The sequence below is a fragment of the Pipistrellus kuhlii genome, unplaced genomic scaffold, assembly GCF_014108245.1.
Source record: "Pipistrellus kuhlii isolate mPipKuh1 unplaced genomic scaffold, mPipKuh1.p scaffold_m20_p_33, whole genome shotgun sequence".
In the NCBI taxonomy this organism is placed as follows: domain Eukaryota; kingdom Metazoa; phylum Chordata; class Mammalia; order Chiroptera; family Vespertilionidae; genus Pipistrellus; species Pipistrellus kuhlii.
The window spans coordinates 3,641,676-3,669,151 of NW_023425533.1; the positions used below are offsets into that span (position 1 = coordinate 3,641,676).

A 27,476-nucleotide genomic window follows, 5' to 3' on the forward strand; every position below is an offset into this window, starting at 1 on the left:
AACACACCTGTATTTGCTGCCTCTCACAACCACATCAAAATTACAACTAAGCCCTAACTGGTTTGGCTCAGTGGATAAAGCCTCGGCCTTTGGACTGACGGGTCCCAGGTTTGATTCCAGTCAAGAGCTTGTACCTTGGTTGCGTGCACATCCCCAGTAGGGGCTGTGCAGGAGGCAGCTGATCAATGTTCTCTCTCATCGATGTTTCTAACTCTCTATACCTCTCCCTCCCTCTCTGTAAGAAATAAAATATATATATTTTTTAAATTACAACTAAAAGACAGAACAACTATCATCCAGAACCATGGGAAAGCTGGCTGAGTGGAAGTTCTACAACTAGAGGTAAATAAGAAAGCATATTGAGACTGGTAGGAGGTGTGGAGGCATGGAACGGGCTGGCACCAGGGTGCGCTGCTTTTTTAATTGGGAAGGAGATATAAGATCCCACTTGCTCTGAACTCCAGTTCTGGACAAGACTCTAAAGGACCCAGACACATATGGGGAGAAACTGGACTGTCTGGGATTGGGACAGGGATAAGAGGGCAGCTTTCTTTTAGACAGAGGTGCTTGCAGTAGTCATTTTTTCTGTGCGGGGACCTCTCTGGTGCAGGGTTAACTGGCAGACATTGCTGTTTGCTCTGCCCAGGAGATTCCCTGAGATCCTGCCTCAAAACTTGTCAAACAGGCAGCAGCAACAGCAACAGCCTGCCTTGCTACACAGCTGGGCCTAGTCTGGGCACTTCCAAACCCAATAAAAAGAGGAGGAATCTGCAGATCTCTCTGTAGCTCCTGCTGGATGGCCTTAGGCAGTGGCTGACTTTGCACCTCCTTGGAGATCCAAGAGCCAGTGTACCCAGTGGTCAGTGTGAGACCATACCAGATTACAACTTTTCACATCCATAAGAGACACATTCAAGGGGCAGACTCAGTGAGCACCAAAGCCCCACTGAAGCAAGTCCTGTCCCATAAGGGTGTCTCCTACACAGAAGCTCTTCCATTGTAGACACAGCTGGTCCTCACAACCAATTCGTCTGGAGGTCAATTCCTCTCAGTGATACCAACTGCAATCAAGGCTTAATTACAACAATACTGTGCACACAGCCCACAAAGGGGTGCACCAAGAGTGTCCACCTCAGGTGACTGAGGAGGCTAAGCCACTGGGCCCTATAGGACATATACCACACAAGGCTACTCTATCAACTCAAGGACACTTAGCAGTTACCCAATATATAGAAATAAATATAGGGAAGCAGCCAAAATGTGGAGACAAAGAAACATGTCACAAGTAATGGATGAAAGCAAAATACTAGATAGAGAGTTTAAAACCACAGTTATTAGGTCACTCAAGAATCTTCTATTATATAATAGAAACCTCTGAGGAACTTAGTGAGACCTTCAAGGATCTTAATGGGAATGCCAAAAAAAAATGGAAAAGGACCATTCAGAATTTAAGCACACAGTGACTGAAATAAAGAATAATATTCAGAGATTAAACAGTAGACTAGAGGATCCCAAGAATCAAGTCAAAGATGTCAAGTACGAGGAAGCAAAAGACATGCAACTGGAAGAGCAAAAAGAAAAAAGAATAAAAAAAAATGAAGATAGTGTAAGGAGCCTCTGGGAAAACTACAAGTGTACCAATATCCGAATGATGGGGGTGCCAGAAGAAGACAGCAAGATATTGAAAACCTACTTGAAGAAATAATGACAGAAAACTTCCCTACATGGTGAAAGAAATAGACTTACAAGTCCAGGAAGGGCAGAGAACCCCAAACAAGAGGAATCCAAAGAGCACCACACCAAGATACATCATGATTAAAATGCCAAGGGCAAAAGACAAAGAGAGAATCTTGAAAGCAGCAAGATAAAAATTCCTTTAGTTACCTACAAGGGAGTACCTATACAACTGACAGCTGATTTCTCAACAGAAACTATGCAAGCCAGAAGGGAGTGACAAGAAATATTCAAAGTGATGAATAGCAAGAACCTATAACCAAGATTACTCTATCCAGCAAAGCTATCATTTAGAATTGAAGGTCAGATAAAGAGCTTCACAGACAAAAAAAAAGTTAAAGGAGTTCATCACTGCCAAACCAGTATCATATGAAATGCTGAAAGGTATTCTTTAAGAAGAGGAAGAAGAAGAAAAAGGTAAAGATAACAATTTTGACCAACAAAGTGATAACAAATGCATATCTATCAACAAGTGAATCTAAAAGTCAAATGAATAAAAAAAAATCTGATGTACAAAACAAATGTAATGGTGAATGTAATAGAATCAGGGTCATGGAAAGGGAGTGGACTGACAATTCTCGGGGGGGGGGAGAGAAGGGAGAAGAGGGTGTGGGGATACAGAAAGATATTGGACAAAAACTTATACCTATGAACAATGACAGTGGCGAGGGCATGGGGTGGGGTGGGAACTGGGTGGGGGAGCTATGGAGGGAAAAAGAGGAACATCTGTAATAGTATGAACAATAAAGATTTAAAAGAAAAATGTCTTCATACCTTATCTCTCTATACACCCAGAACACCACTTGCACTTGAACAAAATAAACTAACAAACAAAATAGAAACAGATTCATAGATACAAAATGCAGATTGACAGCAGTAAGAAGGAAAGGTGGTTTGGGGGCTGGAATTAAGCAAACAAAACAAACAAACAACAACAACAATAAAAAAAAAACCCCGTCATAACACAGACAACAGTATGGTGATTACTAGAGGGAAAGGGAGGTAGGGAAGGTAGAAGAGGGCATGGAGGGGATAAATGGTGTTGGAAGGAGACATGACTTTGAGTGGTGAACACATAATGTAATACGTAGATGATCTAATATAGAATTGTACATCTGAAACCTTTATAATTTTAGTAACCAATGTCACCTCAATAAATTCAATAAAAATGGGGGGAAAAACTGCTGCTGGCATGTATGCTAGAATCAAAGAAGATGTGATATTAATACAGATTATATATTAAAAAGAGATAATTCCAAGGCTCTTTGTTTCACTAGAAGTATTTTACTAAATGACTTCCATGCTCTTTACATAATGTTGAGGTAAGGTTTATCTCAACTGAGCTCCATATATCATGTATATATAATCTTATATATAAAGCTCCATATATCATGTATAATATAATCTTTCATTTAAAAGTAAATCATTTTGCCATGGCTGCTTTGGTTCTGTGGATAGAGCATCAGCCTGCAGATTGAAAGGTGCTGGGTTCGATTCAAATCCTGGGCATGTATCTCAGTTGCAGGCTTGATCCCGGCCCTGGTCAGGGCGCATCCAGAAGGCAACCAATTGATGTGTCTCTCTCATCATTGATATTTCTCTCTCTCTCTCCCCCTCCATTCCTCTTTGAAAAGTCAAATCATTTTCTTTTTCATCTAAGAAAATAGATTTGAAGGAATTATCAGTTAATTTACCAGCCTGATTTTTAGAGGTGCTTTTAGAGGTTTCATAGAACAGAATCATATCTGAAGAAACTACCAGAAACTCTTTAGGTTGTGAGTGACTCACCGGTACTCCTTGGTGTACTCAAAGTCTTGTTTGTTGTAGGCAGGTTTTAAGAAATTGCACTCAATGACTCCAATTACTCCCACACCTTCTCCATGAGTTGGCTTAGGGAAAAAAATATTAATTTCAACACTCACATTACTGTTGACTGCCTGGAAGCATTTTCTTTTGATTCCAAACAATAATAGAAAGGTTACATAACCTTTATGGGCAAGGTAAGGCCAACAAGATCTATAGAAACACTCAGAATATATTTCAATAGACTGCAAATATTACATTTAACTGCAACCTCTGGCAAGTTCTAGGACAAGATTTTCTAACTATGATCCATAGATCTAGGCTATTCTAAGGTTTATAGCCATCTCTATTTCTCCCACACTACCTTCGTTTTCTTCTGTTTTATACTGCCATATGATTTCATTTGAACAAAAAATGACACTGCTTAAAAAAAATCAAACTTATATACTGATTAATACTACTGTTCTAGGGAACACAATCCAAACTTCCTCTGAAAAAAATTTAAGGATGCTATGTAATTATCATGCTCTATTAAAATAAACAAGTAGGCCACTAATCAACTACTAACATGAGTCAGATTTGCAGTGTTATTAATTACAAGTTGATACAAGATATTTTTTGGATTAAAAATATTTTTTACTCTTTAATGGAAGGAATTGAGTCAAGATGTAGTTAGACAAGCACACAAACATGAGTTGTATAAAAATGATATAGCAAAGAAAATCAACATAGACTGAAAACTATTCTGGGTCTAATATAAGTTTGTCCTACTGTTAAATATAAAGCAGTTTGTCATTCTTTGTACTTTAGCAGTCTTATCTATAAAATAGAAATGAATGGAATTGTGGCTATTTCTACTTTAAATTGCAATTAAAATATTAAAGATGATGGTAAAATTTGTATAGTTCAGTTTATAAAATATTTTCACATAATTTATCCCATTTAAATCTTTCAACCTTTTAAGCATTAGGTAGGTAGAGCAGGTAAAATTATTATTGTGGTTCCCATTCTACAGGTAAGAAATTGAGCCTCAGATAAATTAAGCAATTAGGTTGCATAGCTTGTAAGTAGAAAAGCCAGGTCTCAAATCCTGGCCATCAACCACTAAATTTTATTCATTTTCCACTATGCTGTATTGTCTCCCCAAGAATATAAAAAAACTACCTTCAACACTAATAGACTTATACACATGGCAGAGTTCTGTTGTTCTCATTCTATTTCTTATTAACATTCACCTAGAAAATGCATTCAGCAAAGTTTCCGTGTTGATTAGTATCTAAGAGGAATGAGAAATAGATTTTTTTAACACAAGATGGCTCACTGGTAACATTGAATTCCAGGATAATATTTAAAAACCATTATAAGATGGGAGTAAAAGTCATTAATAATATAATGTCAAACATTTAAATTAGTTATGTTAATTAAATTTTAAATCCTCTTCCCACTTTTTTCAGTCTTCTATGAAAAAAAAAATCACTCACCTTCACTTGGCATCCCACCTTTTCAAAGGGCTTTATGAGTCGGTTGTTGTGATACATCATTATTCCAAACTGGTTATTATTCTTGCAAGAGAACCCAAAAGTTATTTTCACCTGCTTATTCTGAAAAAAAAAATCATTAAGGAGACAAACACCAGGAACTTTGGCAGAAAAAAAGCTTGCAACCTATTACAGCAAAGAACATCGGATATAAATTGGTGCAACATTTCTAAAGGGCATTTTAAAAACCGGTAGTAGTAACTTGACAAATATTCTTAACCTTTGACCAAGTGGTTCTCTTTCTAGGAATCCTACAGAAAAGTCAGGGAAGCCCATAAAGGTTTATGTTACAGATTTATCAATTAGTTATAATGGCAAAAAATACATAACTAATTTAAATGTTTGACATTAAGAAAATGATTAGATAAATGTTGGTATATCCACACTGTCTATTATGTAGCTTTAAAATTATGTCCTTGAAAAACATTTTGTAATATTAGAAAATGTTCTGAGTATAATAACAAGCATTACCTAAAAATAATTATATACAAACATATACATAGAAAAGACTGTAAGAATGTATACCAAAATGCCAGCACTGATTTAAAAAATTACAAATAATCAAAATGATTCTTAACATTTGCTAGTGGCTCAATTTTCTGCTAGTTCTCCCAGGTTCTCATAAGAGTTGTAAATAATACAACACAAATCTAAACAATTAAAATTAAAAGTGTAAGTCCTGCTAATCATGTGAAACAATGACAACAAAGCATGAAGAATCAAATAACTTTTAAATGTAAAGGATAGTCCTGTTGTAACATATACCATGGGACGAAGTTAACAAGCTTGTATAGATGAAATAAAGACAACTAATTATTATATACAAAAAATGAATAATGATGAGTTTTTAACAAGTCTGATTTGATTTAGAAAGAAAGGTAAGAGAGTGAAAAAGATAAAGGGGAGAAAAAGTAACTAAGATTTTCATTAAAACAAATACTAACAAGAAATCTTCATATCCTAATTAGTTAAATAAAATTTATTTTTGTTACTTTTTTATTTAAATTCTTTATTGTTTAAAGCAGTGTTTTTCAACCTTTTTTGGGCAAAGGCACACTTGTTTCATGAAAAAAATCACGAGGCACACCACCATTAGAAAATGTTAAAAAATTTAACTCTGTGCCTATATTGACTATATATAAAGTAATTCTCTTGAATAGGAATCAAATAAATACAAAGAAAGTATTTTATAATTACTTTATTATGAAATATTAAGTAAACAAAATAGTGAAAAATTATAAAATTCTTGTCTTGTCTGCACCTACGGCACACCAGGCAACATCTCGCGGCACACTAGTGTGCTGCGGAACAGTGGTTGAAAAACGCTGGTTTAAAGTATTACATATGTCTCCTTTTCCCCCCATTGACCTATCCCAAGGCACTCCCAGCCCCCAACACATGCCCTCATCCCCTACTGTCTCTGTCCTTTGTTAAGGTTATATGAATGCATACAAGTCCTTTGATTGATCACTCCCCCTTACCCCCACCCTCCTCTACCTTCCCTCTGAGATTTGATGGTCTGGATTTATTTTTGTTCATCAGTTTATGTTGTTCATTATATTCCAGAAATCAGTGAGATCATGTGATATTTATCTTTCTCCAAGTGGTTTATTTCATGTAGCATAATACTCTCCAGGTCCATCCATGCTGTTTCGAATGGTAAGAGTTCTTTCTTTTTTTACAGCAGCATAGTATTCCATTGTGTAATTGTATCACCATTTTTAAATCCACTAATCTGCTAATGGGCACTCAGACTGTTTCCAAATCTTAGCTATTGTAAATTGTGCTGCTATGAACATAGGAATGCATATATCCTTCATGACTGGTGCTTCTGATTCCTTGGGATATATTCCTAGAAGTGGGATCACTGGGTCAAATAAGAGTTCCATTTTTAATTTTTTGAGGCAACACCATACTGTTTGCCACAGTCTGTATTCCTACCAAGAGTGAATGAGTGTTCCTTTTTCTCCACATCCTCTCCAGCACTTGTCTTTTGTTGATTTGTTGATGATAGCCATTCTGACAGGTGAGAGATGATACCTAATTGTCATTTTGATTTGCATCTCTCAGATAATTAGTGACTCTGAGCCTGTTTTCATGTCTCTTCGCCTTCTGTATGTCCACTTTCAAAAAATGTCTATTTAGATCCTTTGGCCATTTTTTGATCAGATTGTTTATCTTCCTTTTGTTAAGTGTATGAATTCCCTATATATTTTGGAGATTAAATCCTTATTGGATATAACATTGGCAAATATGCTCTCCCATGAAGTGGGCTCTCTTGTTTTGTTAATGGTTTCTTTTGCTGTGCGGAAGCTTTTAATTTTATTGTAGTCCCATTTGTTTATTTTCTCCTTAGTTTCCATTGTCCTAGGAGCTGTATCAGTAAAGATATTGATAGAATATACTAGTATGTCAGATATTTTGCTGCCATGGATTCTTCTAAGATCTTTATGATTTGCTATCTTATGTTTAAGTCGTTTATCCATTTTGAGTTTATATTTGTGTATGGTATAAGTTGGTAGTCTAGTTTAATTTTTTTTGCATGTATCTGTCTAATTTTCCCAACACCATTTATTGAAGAGACTGTCTTGACTCCATTGTATGCTCTTGCCTTTTTAAAAATATATATTTATTGATCTCAGAGCAGAAGGGGAGAGAGAAACATCAATGATAAGAGAGAATCATTTACTGGCTGCCTCCTGCACATCCCCTACTGGGGATTGAGCCACAACCCAGGCATGTGCCCAGAATCTAACCTGTGACCCTTTAGTCCGCAGGCTGATGTGCTAGCCCCTGAGCTAAACTGGTTAGGGCTGCTCTTGCCTTCTTTGTCAAATATTGAGCATAATGGCTTGGATGAATTTATGGATTCTCTGTTTTGTTCCATTGGTCTATATATCTGTTCCTGTGTCGGGACAAGGCAGTTTTTAGAACAGTGGTTTTTTAATTTAGCTTGATATCTGGTACTGCGATCCTTCCAACTTCATTTTTCTTTCTCAGGATTGTTGCAGCTATTCGGGTCATTTTTTATTACGTATGAATTTTTGGAATGTTTTCTCTAGGTCTGTGAAATACGCCATTGGAATTTTAATGGGGATTGCATTGAATCTATAGAGTACTTTGGGTAGCATGGACATTTTAATAATGTTGAGTTTACCAATCCATTAACACAATATATTCTTCCACTTGTTTGTCTTTCTCTCTCTCTTTTTTCAACATCCTATAGTTTTCCGAGTACAGGTTTTTTACATCCTTAGTTAAATTTATTCCTGTGTATCTTAGTTTTTGTTGTTGTTGTTGTTGCAGTGGTAAATGGGATGATTTTATTAGTTTCTCTTTCTGTGAGTTCATTATTGGTGTATAAAAAGGCCATAGATTTCTGGGTATTCATTTTGTGTCCTGCTACATTTCCAACTTCATTTTTAAGTCTAGTAGTTTTTTGATGGAGTCTTTAGGGCTTTCTATGTACAATATCATGTCATTTGGGAATAATTGCAGTTTTACTTCTTTTCCCATTTGGATGCCTTTTATTTCTTCTTCTTGTCTTACACTATGGCTAACACTTCCAATATTATGTTGAACAAGAGTGGTGAAAGTGGGCATCCCTGTCTTGTTCCTGTTCTCAGGGGAAATGTGTTTGTTTTTGTTTTTGTTTTTTGTTTTTTGACCATTGAGCATGATGTTGGCTGTAGGTTTATCAGTAAAGTTTTTATAATGTTGAGGTATGATCCCTCTACTTCCACTTTGCTGAGAGTTTTTATCAAGAAAGGGTGTTGGATTTTGTAAAATGCTTTTTCTGCATCAATTTATATGATTATGTGACTTTTGTCTCTGAATTTGTTTATGTGATGTATCACATTTATTGACATTTATTTATTGTACCATCTTTAAATCCCCAGAATAAATCCCACTTGGTCATGGTGTAAGATATTTCTATGTAATGCTGTGTTCAATTTGCTAGAATTTTGTTGAGGATTTTAGCATCTATGTTCATCAGGGATATTAGCCTATAATTCTCTTTCTTTGTAGTGTATTTTTCTGGTTTGGGGATTAGAGTAATGCTGGCCTCAAAGAGCTTGGAATTGTTCCTTCCTCTTGAATTTTTTGAAATAGTCTAAGGAGGGTTTTAGTTTTTCTTTGAATGTTTGCTAAAACTCCCTGGTGAAGCCATCCAGACCAGAGATTTGTTTGCTGGAAGGTTTTTCATTACTGCTGCAATTTCATCGGTAGTTATCAGCCTATTCAGATTTTTTATTTTTCCTGATTGAGTTTTTGAAAGCTTGTATTTTTCTAGGAATATGTCAATTTCATCAAAGTTGTCCAGTTTGTTGAAGTAGAATTGTTCACAGTAAATTTTTTACAATCCTTTGTATGTCCGGGGGGTTGTTTACTTCACCTTTTTCATTTCTGATTTTATTTGGATCCTCTCTGCTTCTTGGTGAACTTGGCTAGAGGTTCATCAACCTTGTTTAGCCTTTCAAAGAACCAGCTCTTAGTTTTATTGATCCTTTGCTCTCTATGTCATTTATTTCTGCTCTGATATTATTTCCTTCCTTCTACTTACTCTGGGCTTTTCTTATTGCTCTCTTTCTCATTCAGTAATTTGTAGGGTTAGATAATTTATTACCAGCTTTTCTTGTTTTTTTTTTTAAGGTAACCTGTAAAGCTATGAACTTTCCTCTCAAGACTGCTTTCACTGTATCCCATAGATTTTGGATTGTTGTGTTTTCATTGTCATTTGTTTCCAGGATGTTTTTAACTTCTTCTTTTATCTCTTTGGTAATCCAATCATCCTACATAATAAAGAGGTAATATGCAAATTGAGCATCACACCCTTACACAAGATGGCCACCCCATGTGGTCACAAATTAGCCACCACAAGAAGGCCAACAGGAGAGGGCAGTAGTGGACGTTTAGGTCAGCAGGGGAGGGCAGTTGTGGATAACCAGGCCAGCAGGGGAGGGAAGTTGGGGGTGACTGGGCCTGTAGGGGAGGGAGGGCAGTTGGGGGCAACCAGGTATGCAGGGGAAGGCAAATAGGGGTGACCAAACTGGCACTGGCAGGCAGTTGGGGGGACCAGGCCTGCAGGAGAGGGCAGTTAGGGGCAACTGGGTCAGCAGTAACTCTCTCTTTCTTGCAGACCTTAAGATTCTCTTTTGCCTGGACAGTGTGGCTCAGTGATTGAGCATCGACCTTTGAACCAGGAGGTCACAGGTTCAATTCCCAGTCAGGGCACATGCCTGGGTTGCGGGCTCAATTGTCAGTACAGGTTGTGCAGGAGGCAGCCAATCCATGGTTCTCTCTCATCATGGATGTTTCTATCTTGCTCCCTCTCCCCTCCTCTTGGAAATCAATAAAAATACATTTTTTTAAAAAAGATTCTCTCTTTGTTGTTCACATTTACCATTGTAATTATGGTGTGTCTTGGGGTGGGTCTTTTGGGGTTCATCTTGTTTGGGACTCCTTGTGCTTGAGTGACTTTTTTCTTCCCCAAGTCCAGGATGTTTTTTGTAATTATTTCTTCAAACAGGTTTTCTAATCCTTACTCCTCTTCTTTTCTTCTGGCATCATTATTATACAGATGTTGCTTCGTTTCATGTTGTCCCAAACCTCCCTTAAACTTTCCTCCTGCTAATTTTTTTTCTCCAATTGATGTATAGATTGGGTAACTTTTTCTACCCTGTCTTTTAACTCACATATTCAGTACTCCACTTCTAGTCTGCTGTTGAAACCTCCTATTATTTTTTTTAATAATAAACCTTTATTGTTCAGATTATTACAGGTTTTCCTCCCCCCTCATAGCTCCCCTCCACCTGATTCCTCACCCCAACCCATGCCCTTTCCCTGCCACTGTCTTCATCCATAGGTGTAAGATTTTTGTCCAATCTCTTCCCACACCCCTCAGACCCCTTTCCCCCTGGGAATTGTCAGTCCACTCTCTTTCTATGTCCTTGATTCTATTATATCACCAGTCCATTCTGTTCTTCAGATTTTTTATTCACTTGATTTTTAGATTCACTTGTTGGTAGGTATGTATTTGATGTCTTTTTGTTGTTCATAAAATTTACCTTTATCTTTTTCTTCTTCTTCCTCTTCTTAAAGAATACCCTTCAGCATTTCATGTAATCATGGTTTGGTGGTGATGAACTCTTTTAGTTTTTCGTGTCTGTGAAGCTCTTTATCTGACCTTCAATTCTGAATGATAGCTTTGCTGGGTAATCTTGGTTATAGGTTCTTGCTATTCATCACTTTGAATATTTCTTGTCACTCCCTTCTGACTTGCATAGTTTCTGTTGAGAAATCAGCTGACAGTTGTATGGGTGCTCCCTTCTAGGTAACTAACTCTTTTACTCTTACTGCTTTCAAGATTATCTCTTTGTCTTTTGCTCCTGGCATTTTAATTATGATGTGTCTTGGTGTGGTCCTCTTCGGATTCTTTTGTTTGGAGTTCTGTGGGCTTCCTGGAATTGCAAGGCTATTTCTTTCACCAAGTAGGGAAAGCTTTCTGTCATTATTTCTTTCAATAGGCCTTCAATATCCTGTTGTCTTTCTTCTTCTGGCACCCCAAAAATCTGGATGTTGGTACACTCAAAGCCATCACAGAGGCTCCTTACACTATCCTCACACTTTTGGATTCTTCTTTCTTTCTGCCTCTCTGGTTGGGTGTTTTTTGCTTCCTCATATTCCAGATCATTGGTTTGACTCTTGGGATACATTAATCTACAGTTGAGTTTCTGTATATTCTTTATTTCAGACAGTATATTCTTAATTTCTGACTGGTCCTTTTCCATTTTGTTGGCATTCTCATTAAGGTCTTTGAATGTCTCACTAAGCTTCTTGGAGGTCTCATCAAGTTTTTCAAAGGTTTTCAAAAGATTCTTGAGTAACCTTATAAATGTGATTCTGAATTCTGTGTCTTCCAGTAGTTTAATTTCCTTCATCTCTCCCATTGGTGACATGCTTCTGTGTCTCAGCATTTTGGTTGTCTCCCTGTGTTGATGGAGTGGCTTTGTGTGGTCGGTGACCTATAGGGGCCAGTAGCTCAGCCTCCCCAATCACCTGAGGTGTTTGCTCTTGGTACATCCCTTTGTGGGCTGAGTGCAAAGTCTTGGTGTAATTAAGCCTTGATTGCTGTTGATACACTGGGAGGAACTGACTTCCAGGCCAATTGGCTGTGAGGATCTGCTATGTCTATAAAAGAAAAACTGTTGTGCTGGATACGTGCCTTGTTTCAGTGGGGCTTTGGTGCTCACTGAGTCCATCTCCCGAATGTGTAACTTATGGGTGTGAAGAGTTGAAACTGAAGAGTAGGAACACTGGCTTCTGCATCTCCAATGGGGTACACTTCAGCTACTGTCTGAGTCCACCCTACAGGAGCTACAGCAAGAACCACAGTCCTCTCCTCCCTGCTTGGAGCTTGGAGGTTTTGGAACTGTCTGCACCAGGTTGCAAGTTTGCTAGGTTAAACTGCAGTAGAGATGGCCATTCATATGCAAAAGCTGCTGCTTGGAGCTTGGGTGTGTTTGTAGACTGTGTGGGGTGGAGTCTCAGGGTGGAGTCTCAATGTGTCTCTAGTTTAGGGCATGGCTAACAGTGATGGCTGCCCATCAGCCATTTCTGCCTCTCCAACCACGTCCCCGGGTCTCCCCGAGTCTCGAGCCCCCGCAGAGCAAATAATTATTCTTGCACGCAGCTCTGTAAGTAAGCCACCTTCACTTTCCGACTTGATGGCAGACAGTCTAGCTTCTCTCCAGAAAATGGATTTCAGAGAGATTGGGAGATTGTCTCTCTTTAGGTTGAAGAAAGCAATGCCCGCCCCCAGCCAGGATCCGCTACCAGCCCATATCATACGTGCACTCCCCTACCTTAGTTTTTCAGTGCTTGTGCTATGAATTCTCCTTTCTCTTTCAGTCTAGTTGTAGAGGTTCCTTTCAGCCAGCTTTCTCATGGTTTTGGGTGATAGATGTTTTGTCTTTTAGTTGTAGTTTTGAAATTGTTGTGCATGGCAGCAGTTTAGGTGTGTTTACCTACACCGCCATCTTTTCCTTTCCTGTTTTTTTTTTTGGTTTTTTTTTTTAATTGTAGCCATATCAAACTTCATTTGCTCTTGGTTCTCACATATGTTGTTGATTTTCTTGTCCAGTCTGTTTAGGAACTTTATGAGCCTTACTCTGAACTTGGTGACATATTGATTGCCTCCATTTCATTTAGTTCCTTTTCTGGTGGTTCCTCTTTTCATTTTTTGGGGGGGAGGGGTTGCTTCTTTGTCTCCCCATTTTTGCTGTCTCTTTCTGGCCCTGGGCTCCCTGCTTGGGGTTTGAGGTTGAAGACACTATCAGGGCAATGATCTTGAAAATTGTTAGTCCAGAGGCTGGGTCGGGCTTGAGTCTCACACCTTTATTGTCCCTGCTCTGTGTTGTATCCCCTTCTCCCATGGATCTCGTCCCTCAGTTGTCTGCTTCAGATGCTTGGAGTGGTGGAAGCACGTGCACAGTTCCTCTGGTGTGTGACTTTCTGTAAGGACCCAGAGCCCTTTGGCATGCAATTTGCCTCGTGGCCCTGGCACCCATGGCAGGGTGGTACCCCAGGACCCTCTGGCAGTGCACTTGCAGTGTGATCCGTGGCTGGGCATACCAGATTGCTCTGTGACTCCTGGAAGCAGTCTCCTGTGGCCTGATTGGGGCACATGCTTGGTTGCTCCGGTTAGCCCTGGTGGGACTGTCCCTGGAACTGGGGTGGAGCAGGTGTGAGTTGCTCTGAGTTGCACAATCAGAGTTCTCCTGTGGCCTGATGTGGTGTTCACACTGGATTGCTCTGGGTCTCCCAGCAGCAGGTCCCAGGGCTCAAGGTAGAGTGGGTGCCAGGTGGCTCCAGTCAGACTGGCATCATGGTTCTGGGACCTGGGGTGAGGGTGGGGCACAGGGATACCCCAGGCTTGCACTCACTGCAGGGTCCTGGAGCCAGATCCTGGGTCACTGGGTTCTGGAAGGCTGGTGAAGAGGTCTGGTGTGGAAGGTCATTCTGGCAAGCACTCACTGCAGACATTGGGAGCCTGCTGGGAGATACTGTTCCATTCACTGCCAGGGCATGGTAGTGGTTCCATGTGGGTTATGGCTGGCAAGTGGCCTTCTCTAGTTATCCTCTGCCCTTCCTTATTGAAAATTGTCTCTTTAGCTGTTCCTAATTTGTTAATTCGGGTGGATGTTCTCCAATTTAGTTGCTTTTCCAGTCTGGCCCCAGGAGAAGGTGTGAGACATTTCTGCCTATTCAGCTGCCATTTTGAAATTCTTTCTTACTATTTTTTAAAATGATATCAACATCCCCCTCTAAATAACAAGCTACTGCATAAACCCAAGTGACAAATGAGCCAGGTATGAGAAAACACAGTAATGTCTGGTTCAGAACATAAAATGTTCTGGACTCCAGAAGCTCAAATCACACCACAAGTAAGACCCTATACAAATGCAAAAATAAAAGGACAAAACTCACCCAAACATACTCAAACTCTACATCATAAAATTAACATTTTAAAGATAAAGATTGTCAAATACTTTTTTTCTATGCTATACTTTTAAAATTCTAAATTATGAGAAGGGAGTACACAGGGGTAAAAGGTTCTCCAAATTAGTATAAGGAGAGTACAAGAAGGGGAAAGAGGCCTGCACTAATAGAGGAATAAATAAACCAGCATCAGTGATCTTGTCTCTCAGTGACATTGGGGGAAATGTTATTAGGAGTTTAATTTTATTCATGTCTATAGTGAATTTTATTTGAATATTTTTTGTTGTTTTTTAAAAATACATTTTTATTGATTTCAGAGAGGAAGGACGAGGGAGAAAAAGATAGAAACATCAATGATGACAGAGAATCACTGATCAGCTACTTCCTTCACACGCCCCACTTGAGTCTGAGCCTGAAACCTGGACATGTGTCTTGACCGAGAATCGAACCGTGACCTCCTATTTCATAGGTGGATGCTCAGCCACTGTACCTTGCCAGCCAGGCTCTATAGTGAATTTGTTTAGCTCACATTCTATTAGTGTGAGTAATTAGTTTAATGAGAAGGACAGGTAAGAAGAGTTAAGGTACAAATAGAATGCATAGGAGTCACCCTGATAAAAACCCATAAAAGAAGTTGGTACAGAAATGTGACACATCTTTAAAGACTAGCTAGAAAACAATTCTTTAGACTGACTCTGTTAAGCTTATGACACTGATATTCTAGCCTACATATAGGGATATAACTAATTTACCTATAGATGCTTATAGTGCTACCTCTGGCTTTGTTAAATTGTGCTTTTTCAGGGCTTTAAAAAGAACTTCCCCAATATACAATCTATTTCCAAAAAAGAGAGAATCAATCATCTTAGAGCAGTGTTTCCCAAACTTTTGACATATGTGTACCCCTTCTATAATTTTCGTAACGCTGAGTACCCCTCGTACTCATGAGAACGTAGAATTAGGTGCAGATAAGCACAGTGCAGTGCATATCCCCACCAAACTCCGGTGCAATGCCTACCCCCACCAAACTCTTCCCGTACCCCTGAGGGTATGCATATCACATTTTGGGAAACACTGTCTTAGAGTAACAACCATATAGCTTTTTAAAAAGAAACAACAATTTCTAATTTTTGGTCAGGGGAAGAAAGACAAAACAAGATAAATAACACCTTTGATAAAGTAAACAGAGTGTGTTTCTTTGTCCAATAACTGTGTTTAGCTACTAGAAAACACCGTAAATTACAAGAGTAATTATTCATGATTTCTTATGATTTCTCAACCTTTCAAATACTTTTTTACCCAAAAAGCCATCAACAAGGTTAGACCTAATTTTCTCAAGTGTCTGAAATCCATTCCTAGTGCAGTGGGAGGGGGGTTAGATGTGAAAATGAGTAATTATTTCTCTGAGTGGCTGCCATTATAAGAAGTAGAAGGAAATCCAAGTTAAACCTGTTAAAGATTTATCTCACTCCAAAAAATCAACCTTAAATTCCCACTCTCCTAACTTCCATCTACATAAGTATGAACTTGTCATGACAAAAGTTCATGTTATGAGTCCTAGCCAGTTTTGGCTTTGTGGAGATAGTGTTGGCCTCTGGACTGAAGGGTCCCAGGTTTGATTCTAGTCAAGGGCACATGCCCAGGTTGCAGGCTCGATCCCCAGTAGGGGACATGCAGGAGGCAGCCAATCAATGATTCTCTCTCATCATTAGTATTTCTATGTCCCTCTCCCTTCCTCTCTGAAATCAATAAAAATATTTTTAAAATTTCATGCTGTCCAAAACATTAACAAGTTCTAGTCAATATTTTGCTTATTTCAATCAATCTATATATATAAAGCCTAATATGCAAATTATCTCCATGGCAGTTTGATCAGGAGACTGATTGCTCACTATGACATGCACTGACCAGGGGGCAGTACAGAATAAAGGAAAGCCCTGGCCAGCAGCCAGAAGGGCCCAATAAGCACTGATCACCAGCCAGGTCTAGGGACCCTACCCGTGCATGAATTTCACGCACCAGGCCTCTAGTGTTATAAAATCCCAATATAAACCAAATGGTGTGGACCTTAAAGCAGAGTATCAAACCTGGCTATTCACTAGAATCAGCTTAGAATTTTAAAATAAAAAATATTATTAAAAAAAGAGATTTCAGAATCTACTTAATCAGAAGCTCCAAAGTCTCAGATTCTGTATTATAACCATTTTCAGGTGGTTTCTGACAACAACAACAAAAAATAGACAGATTGGCAACTAAGAAACAGAGTAGCCTTTACCAATTTTTCTCAATGGTTAGAATATTGGTCCTGAAACCAAAGGGTCTCAGGTTTGATTCCCAGTCAAGGACATGTACCTTGTTTGCAGGTTTCATCCCCCAGGTAAGGCATGTGGGGGAAGCAACTAATCAATGTGAGATGTTTCTCTCTCTCTCCTCCCTCACATCCACTTTCTCTAAAAAAAAAAAAAAAAAAAAAAAAAAAAAAAAAAAAAAAAATCAATGGGAAAACAACTTCCAGTGAGGATTAAAAAAAAAAAAAAAAAAAAATAGAGTACATTGTAATAGGATTTATATTATAACATATATTTTTTACAATAATTAGAAAAGTAAAGTTTTTTGTTTTTCTGTGCCAACTTTGAAATCTAATCCTGAAATGAAGAGATAAATGTCATGTAGTTGTAAGGATACTGTGAAGGTAGGTTTATATATATCATATGCTACATTCGCCAGGCTCTTGGCAATCATCTGGGTAGTCACCTTCTTTTGACGCAGAAAAATTTTCATTCTTGGCTTCATATACAGAATACCACAAAATGCCTATGGAACAGTGAAGGGAAAGTTATTATATGATGTAACTAATTCTACTAACATCCCCTTTAAACACTGCTAGCAACTGAGGTCTATTCTGGGTAAGGATTTGGCTCAGTTCCATACCATGTTATACTATGTGAACTACCATACTAAGGTGGTATTGAATCTATTCACTAAACACTTTTGGTGGAGCCAGTGAAAAGGAGCCCTAACACCGGGCTAAAAGACTGTAATCTCTATATAACTAAAGAGATATTGTTATATAGATTTTCATGTTACAGGAAATCTTACCTCTCATTGTTGAAGAAAAACCATTCTTACTCACCCGTAAAGAATACTCTGTTTCTGGCAGTTCAGAAGTAACACCACCAGTCTCTTTTTCTTCTGTGCCAAAGTCTGATACCAGGATATCATATTGATCTGTATCAAAGTCCAACTCAGACTTTCCATCTTTATTTCTGAGTAAAAGAGACAAGTACCAATCTAACAAAATCTGGTTCCAAAGGACAAAAATGCACTAGGAACCCAAGAGAAAAGAAACAATATGAGCCCAAACTCAGATACCTATTTTTTCCCCTGACTACCAGTACTGAATTACACATTACTCAGTTTGAAGATCACACAATATTTAGGCTATTTCCATTCTAAACAAATCTAATAATGCATTAAGAGGTGGTAATGCCAAGTATAGAAGGAAAGAAAAAAGAAAAGTGTGTATGTATGTGATCTGATCAAGCAATTGGATGTCAGTTATCCTCAAAGAAGGACCTTATAATAGATCCCAACCTTCTGGGTATTGTTGTGTAGGTCATTCAACATTATATTTCCTTACTGAATAAAAAGATGAATCAAACCTACTTTTTCTCATTGTAACAATTGTGTAAGGACTAATGAGATTTTCACAGATCTTATCTTACTTCTAAGGGAAAATGGTTATTTGCTAGTGCTCTAGAATATCATTTATGGAATTATCATTTAAATATAATAGTACTCATATTCTTTCATAATTCCTTTTTCTCATAATCATTTTGGATCACTTAGCTGTGGTTCATTCCAAGACTCTGAGTTATATAACTAACAACTGCCAGAGAAAAAAGCTAAAACCCATTTTATTCCTGATGGGTTATAGAGAAAACATATAAATCAGAACAAAACTTGTTCTGTGCAACAGTATCATCCCCAAATACTCTTAAATAGAAAGTGAAGGAGAGGGATGGAAAGGAAAGGTAGGTTGGTTGCATGACTAAACGAATAAAATTGAAAACTATTCCTGACTCTCAGAGCTACCTCAAAGCTCTAGTGATACCTCCCTTCATTCAGGCTTTGCAAGCTAAGAGCTGCTGTGGTGACAGTCTTCTAGGCTGGACAAAAGCAATTATAGCATGTAGTTTTTATAAAGCCCATGTCATTATAATAGTATATTCTGGATTTTCCTGGATAATCCTGATTCTTGCTACCCCATCCCACTCTAACACATCTCTGAGGAGCTTCCCTGTCCTTGCCCTTCACCATTCACCATCCAAGGAAAAAACGTCTGGAGAAACATTTTTTAAAATTGGGTAATGCTGCATACTATATTGCTCTTATATATTTCCAATGCATATTGCAATAACATTCACCTCTGAGAAGTCCTGCAATAAAACATCATGGTAAACTTTAAGCCAGCTTTTCCTAAAGTTATATGACCATGGAATCCTGTATTTACGTGACACCTACTACTATATGATTGACAATGTACAATGAAAAAAAGTCTGCTTCATGTATTTAAATCACTATAAATATCTCAGGAAAATGATCCTTTATAATACAAATTATATTATTTGACGTTTTCCCAGTAGGACAAAAGAAAATCTAAATTACTAGTGTGAAAAACCTCTTTACTTTTTGTTTTTTTAGTTGAAAGTACTTTATACAAACCAGCATAGTGTGTGTTTTTTTAATTTACTGATGGTTTTTAAAGAGGGTGTAGAGGGAATTAGAGAGAGGAAAACATCAATTTGTTGTTCCACTTATTAAGGTAATTGTTTCTTGTATAATATGTGCCCTGACCGGGGACAGAACCCGCAACTTTAGTGTATGAGGACAATGCTCTAACCAACTGAGCTACCTGGCCAGGGCAAGTATGTTTTTTATGTAAGTTTAACCCAGCTAAGAAAGGAAGTGAAATACTTGACTTAAGGATAAAAATAAATATACCTGATACCCTGTTCTATTAAACATAAAATAACACCTCTATTTTATAATTTTTTTTTTTTTTTAGTTTTTAGTGGACATTTAACTGTATTCCATTTGACATGACTATGTTAAACAAATGACATAATCTTGCATATTTCTAGGTTTTCTTATTAGCTCTTAAAACATAACCAGAAGCCAGCCTCATTACAGTTCAAATTTATTTGCTTCAAAGAGTTTTCTACTTCTAATTCAGTTTCTCTAAACCACTAATACAGAGGTCTTTATTTTTAAATATTGTGTTGTGCTTTGTTAATTAACCTTATGTCTCTTTTTCTTTTATTCCCCTTTTATTGAATTTATTGGGTGACAATGGTTAACAAAATTATACAGGTTTCAGGTACACAATTCCACTTCACATCATCTGTACCATGTATTGTGTGTTCACTGCCTCAAGTCAAGTCTTCATCCATCACCATTTATCCCCGATATACCCTTCTCCAGCTCCACCCCTCTGCCATAGTCACCACACTGTTGTCCATGTCCATTAGTTTTTTCTTCTTTGCTCAACCCCTCCAACCCCAACCCAGCTTCCCAACCTCCCTTCTGATGGCTGTCAGCCTGCTCTTTATTTAAGTATCTGTCTCTATTTTGCTTACTAGTTCATTTTTTCATTAGATTCCACATATGAGTGAAATCATGTGGTACTTATCTTACTGGCTTATTTCACTTAGCATAATGCTCTCCAGGTCTACCTATGCTGTCGCTAAGGGTAATATTTCCTTCTTTTAACAGCTGAGTAGTATTCCACTGTGTACTAGTAAATGTACCATAGGTGCTTTATCCACTCATCCACTGATGGACCCTTAGGCTGCTTCCAAATGTTGGCTATTGTAAATACGCTGCAATGAACATAGGGATGCATATATTCTTTTGAATTAGTATTTTGGGTTTCTTCAGATGAATTCCCCAAAGTGGAATCGCTGTATCATGAGGCAGTTCCATTTTTAATGTTTCAAGGTAATTCCATACTACTTTCCATTGTGGCTGCACCAGTCTGCATTCCCACCAAAAAGGCGTGAGGGTTCCCTTTTCTCCACATCCTCCACAGCACTTGGGGTTTGTTGATTTATTGATAATAACCATTCTGACATGTGTGTGGTGATATCTCTTTGTAGTATTAATTTGCATTTGTTGATGATTAGTGATTTTGAGCATTTGTTCATATGCCTCTTGATCATCTGAATATCCTCTTTGGAAAAAGTGTCTATTCAGGTCCTGTGCCTCTCCCCACCCCCCCCCCCCTTTTTTTTTTTTTTTTTTTGAGACTGGGAAAGGAAAGATGAAGTCCTGTCTTGGAAAGGTCAAACACAATCAAGAAGCAAAACAGTCATCAGGAGACAAATCAGACGTCTCTGTTCTGTAGGGAGACTACTGCTGCCCCACAAATGAAGGAATACTAGTCCCTCTCGATGTTAATGACAGAATTACACCCCAGCCCTTGAGTTCGGCTAATAAGGAATTCAGAGCCAAGAACTCAAATACAAGCAAATGTTTATTGAGAAAGTCATAGAGGTAGAAGAAGTGCACCAGCTGGGCTGTATGACTTAGAAAACACGTTATAGAGGCAAAGGAAGGACCATTGGAGCTTAGGAGAAAGAAAGCAAAATAAACATGCCTGAGGGAAGAGGGGGAAAGGCATGCTCCAACAGAGTGTGCCCTGGAAAGGATAGGGAGAGCACATCCTGCGCCCATTTTTAAATTGGATAGTTTATTCTTTTGGTGTCGAGTTTTATGAGTTCTTTATAAATTTTGGATATTAACCCCTTATCAGATGTATTCAGCAAGAATGTTCTCCCATTCAGTGGGTTCTCTTCATTTTGTTCACATTTTCCATTGCTGAGCAAAACTTTTCAGTTTGATGTAGTCCCATTTGTTTATTTATTTTTTTTTTTTATCCCTTGAGATATATCAGAAAAAAAAAATATTGCTACAAGAAATGTCCGAGATTTTACTGCCTATGTTTCCACCCCTCTCCCCCTAGGAGTTTTATGGTCTCACGACTTACATTTAAGTCTTTTTATCCATTTTGAGTTTATCCTTGTGTATGTTGTAAAAAGGTGGTCTAGTTTTATATCTGTCCAATTTTCCCAACACCATTTACTGAATAGACTATCTTTATGCCATTGTATGTTTTGCTTCCTTTGTAAAATATTAATTTACTATAATGGCATGGGTTTATTTCCTGGTTCTCTATTCTGTTCCCTTGACTTCTATAGATGTTTTTATGCCAGTACCATACTGTTTTTATTATTTTGGCCTTGTAATAGTTTGCTATCAGGTAGTGTGATTCCTCCAAATTTGTTCTTCTTTCTCAAGATTGCTATGGCTATTCAGGATCTATGATATATGTCATTGGTATTTTAATAAGAATTGCATTGAGTCTAAAAATTGCTTTAGGTATTATGGACATTTTAATGATGTTAATTCTTCCAATCCATGAACACACTTATTTGTGTCTTCTTTAATTTCTTTCTTCAGTATCTTATACTTTTCTAGTCCACGTCTTTTACATCCTTGCTTAAATTTATTCCTGGGTATTTTTATTCTTTTTGAAGTAATTGTGAGTGAGATTGTTTTCTTAGTTTCCCTGATGGTTCATTATTGGTGTACAAAAACGCAACTGATTTATGGATATTTATTTTGTATCCAGCCACTTTACTGAATTCATTTATCAGTTCTAGTTTTTTTGGTGGAATCATTAGGGTTCTCTATATTCACTATCATGTCATCTGCAAATAATTACAATTTTACTTCTTCCTTTCCAACTTGGATGCCTTTTATTTCTTCTTCTTGTCTGATTGCCATGGCTAGGACTTCCGGGAGTATTTTTGAGTAAGAATGATGAAGGCAGACATCCTTTTCTTGTTCCCAATCTTAAAGAAAATGCTTATTAATGTCTAGTTTTCATATTTTATTTTCATTGTCAAATAAGTTAAATAACTATCATGTACCTATCTCAAGACAGTGATGATGAATATAAAATAGATATTTATAACGGATTCTAAATATTTTAGAATAACATTGAACTGTTTGATTATTTGTGGCAATAGCTTCAGGATATGCACGTCTCTTCATTATCAAGCTCCACATTTTACTAATAAGAACCACTATCTCTCACAGAGCTGAGGTTGTATGAAAGAAAAAGTATGCAATGAAAGGCAAATATCTATCAAAATTTATCTACTTTGCTTCTCTAGAAATGTATTGAAATGTACTTCATCACACTACCTTTGCTTATTAAAATCTATCACCCTTGGTATACTATACCTGCGGATGTTCCAAATGAGAACACGAGTGCCTTTTTTGCCTGGGATGGCATCAAACTGGGACAGCAGATCGTTTTCACTGTTGAAAATTGAATAGTTCAGGATGGCTTCTAGGCTGGGCAAGGAATCCTCAGTAATAATCATTTTTTGTAAAACCAATACAGTCAAAGAAAAATTAATATTTTAAGAAGATGCTATAATTAGGAAGATCTGCCTTTTGAGTTGCATGTTTAGACAAAATATAGACATATAGCATGGGCATCACTGCTACAGAAGAAAGGAAAAGGCAAAACGAATAAAGGTTGTAGAGACAAACATAAAAATCAATTACCGCTGCAGAATATAGCTTCAAAAATATAATGTAAAGACTGTCCTAAATATACAAAATGGAACAAAGGCTGAATTTTCAGACTTTTTGGAAGCAATGAGCTCAAACTTTACTGCTCTAGGGTCAAGAGGACCTGATATCTAACAGAAATAATAGCTTGTCCAGGAATGAGGAAATGAGCGATTCTGCCATCAGATAAGCTGATAATAGAAGGTTTCTAGCAGTATGATACAAATATAGCTGCCCTTAGGGGAAAATAAAGAGAGGGGGCATTTTATCAAGGGAGTGGTGGTGTGAGAGAGATAGAGATCAAATCACATAACAGTGAAATTTTCCATACAACAAAAACATTTCTAGGCTCTGTCAATGGTCCACTTATTTTTAAAAAACATTTAATAGGGGAGGAATTTAAGTTAAATTTAGGACAGTTGAAATGATAGCTGGATTTGTCATGAAGAAAGAGGTTTCTATCAAAATATCAGATTAGACTAATTTTTAACCAACATTTCCAGAAAGGATATTGTTTTGCTGGTTGAATGGAACAATTGGTACAATAACTGCCTGGGCCTGGACATATTCCAGGTAAGTCTGTGATAGGAGTCCAACAGTGAGAGTACCCCCATTCTTGGTGAAGACAAGAGCATCCTTTCCTAGCCGCATGGAGCCTGACTTGAAACCATTACCAAAGACCCCGATGGGACACTGGCTCTTCTTTATTACTTTATCTGTAAAGCCAAAGCTGTAATTACACAAGAAAAAATAAATCAGAAAAAAGAAAGCAGAAAGATAAAAAGCATCCTATGATAGATGACAAGCAGAATGTTTAGCTTACAAATGAATAACACTTGTAAAAAGTCATTCCTTTTTTACTGTTGCTATTCTGGGCAAAACTATTAAGTTAAAAACATAGGAAATTACTATGGGGTAATGGGACTGATTTTCCTGTATGGTTTGTGTGTACATAAATATTTCCAGTACATTAGTGTCACATTCTATAAATGTAAAGGCGGCCTCCTTTTACTAAGAAAGATAACTGGAGACGGTCATGGGTCTAGAGAAAATGGCTCTGATTGCTAATAGTAAGGTAAAGGTAGGGTAAAAGGGTGGTTATCTCAGAGTACACTGTATAGAGGGTAACAAAAGTACTACCAGATAGTGGCACTGGTCAGATGTGCCAGCCTAGGCATCCCCTAACCTGGTTACATCACCTTCTAGAAATCTGAAAGTCAAAGGTTATATATCTAAACAATTTCAACTCTCCACCCAAAAGATAACCCTTCCAATTCTTACCCTCGGCTTAATCTGCTGGGACAGTTTGTTGGAATGTGGCCAAGGGATAAAAATAGGTAGTTCTTCCTCTGAATATCAGCAAACAGCTGCAGTATAAAGTCTCTCTTATTCTATTAAGGGCATTTCAATGAGTCACCTCAACGATCTCTGTATCTCTTTATGATCAGTTTAATCTGTGGGTCAGATCTTTCCCCTTTCATAATTCTCCATTCAAACATGCAACAAAATAATAGAACCAAAAAAATAGATATGAAACCTATAAAATTATTATTATCTTCCTCATATATCTTCTCTCACCATAAATAAAAGTAATTTTAAGGATTATTTCTCTCCAGATTGACTATGTTTACAGTGTTATATACTACCATTCATCCAATAAATATTTACTAAGTACCTATTATGTGCCATGCATTGTGCTAAATACTGGAGACAAAACTGTTAATAAAAGAGACAAGATTCTTGTCCTTGTGATTTACAGTTTAAAGAAAGATTTCATATATTACAGATTAGATGCTTCCCCAATATCAATAAACTAGATACTCTATATGCTATGTCAGAACAGCATGGGCTTGGTTGTTATACTTTTGAGCAAGATTAAGATGCCTGGTTTCCACTTCCTGATGGCTGTGGTTTGTTTTTTTCCCTAAGAAGAAGTACCATCTTTCAATTTTCTTTTTCAAAGTGTTATGTCCTTCTAGAGTAAACAATTTACAAGAGCTTTGTGCACCCTACAAATAAATATAACATAAGGAAAAATAATTTCTAGGGCAGTAGTTCCTTTGAAAATCCCAAAGACTGTTGTCTTTTTGCTATCTATGGGCCTTAGTATTCCAGGAAATAAACTTACAGAAGTTGGTAAGATTAAGACATTCCTATTTCTCTAATGAAAAAAAAAATTGGATATAAAAGATTTGGTTATTTTGAGGAATAAATTATATACTATATGCACAATATATTATAAAACTAGGGGCCTAGTGCATGAATTTGTGCACCTTGAAAGCAAGGCTGTGGTAGGCACAGGGGTGGGTCTTGGCCCATCCTCTGCATCCCAGTCTAGCCACTCCCACCGCTGCCCCCAGTCCCCTCTCTGCCAGCAGCCCTGCTTCTGCTGCCAATGCTCCCATGCACTAATGGCACTGGCCCAGCTTATACCCGCTGATGGTATGGAATGATTGAGGCTGGTGCCAGCAGTGGGTGCAAGCAGAGGCTGCTGCCCTGATCACCCCTCAGGAGCAGGGGGAGGTAAAGAAGCCCTCAAGGGTGATTGGGACTGGCAGCCACCACTTGCACCGGCTGATGGCACCAAGAGCTTTGTGCCTGAATTCCACTCAAAGAGCTGGTATCCAAGCCCCCTTGGTGTGTAAATACTGTTGGCTCCAGCACCAGCAGCAGGTGCGAGAGGGGCTGGCTCCGGCAGCAAGTGCAAGTGCCAGGCAGGACCGTGGCACAAAGAGTTTTCAGTAACCACCAGCGCCCCACCTTGTTCTGGAATCCCGCTCATCTGCTCCACCATCCCACTAAGGTCGATGCCCGCCTTGTTCTAGGCACGCCCCCTGGTGGTCAGCGCACGTCATAGTAACTGGTTCTTCAGTTGTTCCGCAGTTCGGTCTATTTACAAATTAGGGAGATATATATATATATATATATATATATATATATATATATATATATATATATAATATTCAAATTTGAATTTTAAACCAACTCTAGAAGTCATTCTGAGAATTGTTTGTATGCTATCCTCTAGTTCCACTTCAGACCTAATATCATACATAAAAATCAAGGTTCTTCATAAGCAGTAACCTACCATGTGAAATGAACCTATATGGTTATCTGAACTTAAACTTTCTCTACTGGTACAAAAACTTCAATTAGGTGATAAAGAGAAAGTAGTGAAAACATAATTCTATATCACTCTCTTAATTTCCTAGCCATTCCTGTCCTTTCTGCCATCTATCATTTCCCCTTTGTGAGTATAAATCTTGATTGTGTTAGTTTGAGAAGACCAAATGACTGTACAAGGTTGAGAAAGTAAGTAGTAGGGTAGGTCCAGAACAAGAAATGGAAATGGTTATGAATAATGAAAAGAGAGAATTTGGAACTCTGGATATTGTTGTTATGTTCCACTTAATTCTCCCCGTTGTTCTTTTATTCCACTTCACAGTCCCATGCTAGGTATTCTATTTACTGAAAATTGCAGAATGGATGCCAGATACCAATCAAATAACTACCTAATATAAAAGCCCTCACAATAAATAATAGAATTGTAGGAATGAATTTTGTATAGTTTGGTATAGCTCACTCATTTTCCACAGAGTTAGCGTGGCTTACATAGGTGGTTTCAAATCACTAAGTCCTATTCTATCCTTTCATGTAAGAGATCACAGTATTTACACACCAAGGGGGCTTGGATACCAGCTCTTTGAGTGGAATTCAGGCAGACAACAGCTTGTTCCTAACTTTATTAAAATGTCAATATTCTAGAATCTAGAGAGGAGAATTTAGATTGGGACTCTGACCAATGAAACAAACCTTAGCAAATCCATGAACATATAAGGGTGGGCACTTCTGTTTCCCAGATACAATGGAGATATAATATGCAATATCAAAGAATGAAAGACTAAGCACGTTGCTATTCTCTTGCTGTTGTTTTGAAAAATGACCTACTAGGAAATGCACTTCTGAGCAGAGTTAGCAACCAAATACATTCAATCCATGGATCTGTGGCTGATGTTTACTCTTGTCCTCTCAAAGAAGAGGTTTTCCACCTTGCTGAACAAGGCAGCTGAATATATAGACCAGCTGGTTCACACACTAATCGCAGAAGCTAAAGATAATTAATTATCGGCCTTAAATAAATTTAATGATAGGCTTTTACTTTTTTATTTTCATGGGATTCTGTATTTATGGAGAAACTGTTGCTGTAGTTACATAACTATTTTATTTACCTGAAAATTGGAAGGTTACCATAAA

The 27,476-nt window shown here is 37.7% G+C and overlaps 1 protein-coding gene across 6 annotated transcripts in view; it reads right to left on the reverse strand.

The window, feature by feature from the left end:
- MORC4 (MORC family CW-type zinc finger 4) overlaps window positions 1-27,476 on the reverse strand; it is a 117,385-nt gene that overhangs the window by 77,333 nt on the left and 12,576 nt on the right. For 4 of the 6 annotated variants that reach the window (XM_036460739.2, XM_036460740.2, XM_036460738.2 and 1 more), the window contains exons 4-9: window positions 23,735-23,952; window positions 22,887-23,034; window positions 17,710-17,842; window positions 17,262-17,390; window positions 5,019-5,138; window positions 3,523-3,623 (exon numbers count right to left, since the gene is read on the reverse strand). In XM_036460739.2, coding sequence (XP_036316632.1) covers window positions 3,523-3,623; window positions 5,019-5,138; window positions 17,262-17,390; window positions 17,710-17,842; window positions 22,887-23,034; window positions 23,735-23,952 — 849 coding nt within the window. Of the gene's footprint in view, window positions 1-3,522; window positions 3,624-5,018; window positions 5,139-17,261; window positions 17,391-17,709; window positions 17,843-22,886; window positions 23,035-23,734; window positions 23,953-24,503; window positions 25,491-27,476 lie in introns of those variants that run through there. The other 2 variants (XM_036460745.2, XM_036460744.2) reach the window with 2 other exon arrangements.